The sequence below is a fragment of the Galeopterus variegatus genome, unplaced genomic scaffold (assembly GCF_000696425.1).
Source record: "Galeopterus variegatus unplaced genomic scaffold, G_variegatus-3.0.2 Scaffold2977, whole genome shotgun sequence".
Classification (NCBI taxonomy): Eukaryota; Metazoa; Chordata; class Mammalia; order Dermoptera; family Cynocephalidae; genus Galeopterus; species Galeopterus variegatus.
In genome coordinates, this window is record NW_007729088.1 from 241,278 (window position 1) to 247,025 (window position 5,748).

Below are 5,748 nucleotides of genomic sequence, written 5' to 3' on the forward strand. Positions count from 1 at the left end.
TGTAAACAGGGAAGAGCAATGCCGACCTCACTGAGTCATTGCCAGCATTAAGTGAGGAGATATATACAAAGCCCTTAGCACAGTTTCTTGCCAAATGAACGTGGTCAATAAATGCCACCTATTAAATCATATGCTCAATAACGTTAACACTTGAACTAATGATTAAGGAAAAAAACAACATGCCACAAAAAGAAAACTGCTAACTACAGCCAAAGGGAAAGTCTGAATCACCCTTTTATTTCTTAAGTTTGAATTGCCCTTGTATTTCTTAATAGGACCCATCTATTTTTAATCTACCTAGCTTGAAGAAATCATTAATTTCCAAAGAAGTAATACACTCAAATATGGCAAAGATGTTAAGGTTAAAAGCATAGGTTCTAAAACTGCTCCTCTGGGTTCAAATCCCACTTTCATCACTATCTGTGAGATCCCTGGTCAAACTACTTAATCTCTCATGCCTCAGTTTCCTCATCTGTAGAACTGTTGTCATGAGGATTTAATGACAGTATTTTCAGTGCTGAGAACAATGCCTGGCACACAGCAAGTGCTATAAAATCTTTTGTTAAACTAACAGTATCAAAAAAGCAGAGGTCATTAAGATCTTAACACTGCATTATAACGTTAATTTTCATTATCTGCAGCAGTTACATTCTATAAAGTCACTGTGAACACTTATTTATTGAAAACTGATCGAGTGTTTCTAGAGGAAATGTGTATACTCATACATACAAATCTCACAAAGATTACAATCTGAAATCCTAAAAACAACTCATCCTGGCAGATTGTATTTTCTTTATTTTACAAGAGGAAAATGCGTTGGAAGTGTTATGTGATTGGCCTGAGGCCACCCCATTAACAGGTGCCAAGGTGGGGATTCAAACCCCATCCGACTGACCCAGAGCCAGAGCTCCCTGCACTATACAGCACTGGCCCCTCCTGTCTCCACCCTCTGGGCATCAGTATATGAGGCATAGAGGAGGCGGCAGAGCATCATCGCCTTGTCAGACCTCAGCTGATCTGAAACTACTTAATCTCTCATGCCTCAGTTTCCTCATCTGTAGAACTGTTGTCATGAGGATTTAATGACAGTATTTTCAGTGCTGAGAACAATGCCTGGCACACAGCAAGTGCTATAAAATCTTTTGTTAAACTAACAGTATCAAAAAAGCAGAGGTCATTAAGATCTTAACACTGCATTATAACGTTAATTTTCGTTATCTGCAGCAGTTACATTCTATAAAGTCACTGTGAACACTTATTTATTGAAAACTGATCCAGTGTTTCTAGAGGAAATGTGTATACTCATACATACAAATCTCACAAAGATTACAATCTGAAATCCTAAAAACAACTCATCCTGGCAGATTGTATTTTCTTTATTTTACAAGAGGAAAATGCGTTGGAAGTGTTAGGTGATTGGCCTGAGGCCACCCCATTAACAGGTGCCAAGGTGGGGATTCAAACCCCATCCGACTGACCCAGAGCCAGAGCTCCCTGCACTATACAGCACTGGCCCCTCCTGTCTCCACCCTCTGGGCATCAGTATATGAGGCATAGAGGAGGCGGCAGAGCATCATCGCCTTGTCAGACCTCAGCTGATCTGCGCACATCCACAAATAACTGCAAGTGCACTGTGGTTACTGATTTGGGGGTTACGAATAGATTTTAGCAAGTATGTGAATTTGTAAATATGGAATCTGTAAATAATGAGGATGAACTGTATTTCAGTTTGTAAAAGTGCTTTGACATGTATCATCTAATCTTGAGAATCAGCCCCCCATAGGTATCTTTATTCTTGTTTAAAGTAGAGGACACCAAGGTTTATAGGAGATAAATGACTCACTGAAGGCACACAGCTAGTAAACAGTAAACCTTTGGAAGAAATCTAGTAACAGTGCTAATGACCAGCACAAACCTAGAAAAATAGGACTGGCTATAGCAGCCAGAGCCTCAGTATATCATTTTCTACAAGGAACAACTACATTAATACTAAAATATAAGTAAACCCAAAGACTTACTGCAAAAGACTCAACCAATTAACCAGACCACAGATTCTCATTTTGATCAATCTACTTCCCCACAAAATATATACGTGAAGCTGATGAAACCTGCATTCTTGACTTCTAGCCTAATATTAATCACTACGTGTCCCAACCATGATGACAGCTCCACGGGAGGAACAGCACCCAGGACAATAATGGCACCCCTCAGATCTCATCCAAAGGATATATCGTTCATAAATGGTGCGGGCCCGATCCACCTCTTTGTATCTCAGCTCGAAGTTGATGTAGGAATGCCAGGCTTGCTCCTCAGGCTGCCACTCCATCCAGCGCTCAAACACCTGCCGGGCACCAGCAATGTTTCCCAACATCTCCTCCATGTATGTGTACTTGTACCTTTAACAAAATCAACCAGATGCATCTGTTGTAGTCAAAACGATTTAGGGAAAAAATTACCTTTGGCAATTTGCAGTTCTTCTTTTTGTCAAATGGGAAGATTTAATAAAGATTTATCTTTCCTAAAGGTTAAATCAAATATGTTTTTATACTGAAAAACAATTCTGAAAAAGGATGAATCACTGGGAAAAAAAAATTTTTTTTTTCCTTAAAAATCACCTAGTTTGATAAGTTTCTATGCATAAAAGATTGCATTCAAACTTTTAGTTTTGATTACATAGCTACTAAACTTATGATTATAACTAGACTATGAGACATTAAAAAACACTTTGTTTAAAGAAAAAGTAGAATGTAAAATTAAATATGTCCAATGATTATATCTATGTAAATAAAATACACAAAAATGTGGAATTTTCAGGCTACAAAAGTCTGTTTTGTTAGATCAAAAACTTACCAGAACTGGTTGACTCGCGGCAGAGTTGTTATGGCCCTGTCCCAGATATTTCGGGCATGGTTGACCTGGCGATTCTTCATTTCCATTTCCGCATATTTCAGCCAGAGTGTAATATTTCGATAGTCTACATCTAAAGCACGCTCGTATATGGATCGAGCCCTTCAGAAGCAAGATTTGGAGGTCATCAAAAGTAGTATGTACAATGTACATAGCAGTTATTTCAACTAACTGCCATGTCTTGCTATTTTATTTAAAGTCTAGCATGAACCAGGTTCTGCACAGGTAACAGAGTGGAAGCAATGAAAATGACTGGTGAGGTAAGGAACTTCAGAATTGAGAACTTGTGAAGTCCCAGTTTACGAGAAGGCCAAGGCTGGTGGGGAGCCATGCTCATTCCAGGCAGAGAGAAGAGCCCAGTGTCACAGTAAGGGGACATGATGTGTTCTGGGAGTGACAAGTACACAGGCACAGTGAGGGCAGGGGGTATGAGGGGAGAATGCAGAAAGGCTGGATAACAGGAAGGGCCAGGTCATTATTTTTTTGTTGGCCATTGGTTTTCTGCTGAACACTTTATTTTAAAAATCTCAACATACAGAAAGCAGATGAAACTGCTTCTCTGGCTATGGAGTGTTTGCTGGTGGCAAGACCCACTTACAGAGCCTCTTCCCCCACTCTCCCCATGACTACCCTACCACAGTGCCCCTGAGGCCCCTCAAAGGAACCCTAGGGTTCCATGGAACAAAAGGTGAAAATTACTACCAGAGGCACGCTTTTTACTTGTGCTTTAACTTTTTCTATTTTTTCTATGTATTAACTTATGACATCTTTATATATGAAATTACACTCTCAGTAATCTTACCTTTGAATCTCCTTCAGACTTTCTTCCCATTGCGCGTATTTTATCCAGTTACTAATCACAGTCCTGTTTTTTCTTATGTTATCTTCAAAAGTCTGGAAGAAGGCAAAAAGGATCAAATTAAAGGGAAAATGACTAAAAATGGCATCATCCTTTGCCTATCATAAGCCTTGTCCTAAAAAGGTTCTTAAGAGAAATTACATCCTGATATCCTTGAGGAATAAGAAACTCATTACACAGAAGGTTACAATCACAGGTGTTTCTTTAAAATCTTAAATATAAACAAAGAGAAAATTTAGATATAAAAAATTATTAGCAGAATTATTGATATTTTCTTTTGTTGCCCAGGACAATGAACTGACACTTTAATATATTCTATACTCTTTCCTAATAAAAAAATATTCGTGAATGTTACCTACAAGTCCTCTCGGTAATTCTCAGAACTTCATACATACTCATTGAGAATAACAAATCAGGACATATGACAGGATTAGTGGTTTACAATAATCCCACATTCTAGAGTGAGGAGGTCAAATCAGATCCCAAAGTCTTCTCAAGATTCTTTCCCAGGTCACAATGCTTCGCACAGAAGGTGACACAGACGAAAGAACACAGTGCAGCCCTGCTAAGTTTCAACCCCTCTTCCAGTCCCAGTTGTTCCACTTGTTAAACTTCTACCCATTTTGATTCAGCCCCCAAAATTATGTCTCTGGTAGATTTGACTTCTTTATACTTTAAACAGACAACTCATGCAAGTTTTATACAGTTCAGCAAAATGCAATTATCTGGTAACTAGAAGTTATATTATTTATGTGCCTAGAAACACTAACCTCATCTTGCCTTGTAGACTCTAACCAATGAGAGACTTTTCAAACTTTAATCTATAAATTCTTAACAATTAATAGACTGAAATATATCACCCCTACTGACCTTCCTTTTCCTTAGTTTGTAATCATTTAATTCTTCTTCATCTGTGATCTTCTGCTGAGGTGGAGGTGGAAGCAGCTCAAGTTCTCTTTCTTTAGCTTCTCTTAAGAGTTGTTCTGCAGTTATCTGTACTTCAGCCGGGGCTTTGTTTTTCACCTGTTAAGAAAGGAGACATTTTTATGTCTGATATATGCTTTTCGCACAAGGTTTAAGAAACAAACACACATTTTTTAGGATGTGAACTTCAAAAGTATTATCACAAGACGACCTCTTTGTATGACATGTTCTCATTTCTCCATGAGACTGAATAGACAAAATACTATGTTTTCTAATTTATACATGGTTTCTATTTCAAAGCCATAGGTAAAAGTGTCAAGAGAAAAAGGTGGCAAAAATAGTGGCAGGTTTTCCTTTTTTGATGAGTATAATAACAAACACTGAGGCTGTCCAGGTAAAATTCTTACCAGACGTTTTGTTTTATCACGATGTGTACCACATCTTATCGAGCATTCCAACCTCTAATTAGAGAATTCTTCAACTTATTTTAATGCCCCTAGTGGACAACCAAGTTTGGTTTTTCATGGCATTTCAAGTCAAAGAAAATATTCAATAAGTTCCTGTCATTAGACCATAAGCTTCTGGAAGTCTTAGAGCTGTGCTGTCCAACACAGATGCAACGAGTCACATGTGATGAGTCCAAATTAAGATGGGCTGTAAGTGTACAATACACACTGGTTTTGATGACTTAGCATGAAAAGAAGAATAAACTACCTCACTAAATTTTTTACATTAATTACATGTTGAAATAATAATATTTTGGATACACTGGGTTAAATATATTATTAAAATTAATGTCACTTGTTTTTTGTTTCACTTTGTGTTTGCTTCTTAATGCAGCTATGAAAAATTTAAAATTACATGCGTGACTCCCACTGTATTTCTATTGGACCAGTGGTAGGCAATAAGTTTATGGAATTGAATTATAAGCAATATTATTTAATGCCATGTGTGGAGTAATGATGATAGTGCACATTTAATGTGCACTAAGTGCCCCGCAGTGTTAAGTGCTTTATATGCATTCCTCTGGCCATCACGTAAATGGATACATAAAGGTC

General features: G+C 37.8%; 1 protein-coding gene across 1 annotated transcript in view; it reads right to left on the reverse strand.

Annotated features, from left to right (window-relative positions):
• Nucleotides 1-4,785, reverse strand: part of LOC103599464 (crooked neck-like protein 1) — a 15,374-nt gene extending 10,589 nt beyond the window's left edge. The window contains exons 1-4 of the mRNA XM_008583603.1: nucleotides 4,637-4,785; nucleotides 3,710-3,801; nucleotides 2,851-3,009; nucleotides 2,224-2,396 (exon numbers count right to left, since the gene is read on the reverse strand). Coding sequence (XP_008581825.1) covers nucleotides 2,224-2,396; nucleotides 2,851-2,936 — 259 coding nt within the window. The 5' untranslated portion in view covers nucleotides 2,937-3,009; nucleotides 3,710-3,801; nucleotides 4,637-4,785. The remainder of the gene's footprint in view (nucleotides 1-2,223; nucleotides 2,397-2,850; nucleotides 3,010-3,709; nucleotides 3,802-4,636) is intronic.
• Between the last annotated feature and the right edge of the window lie 963 nt (nucleotides 4,786-5,748).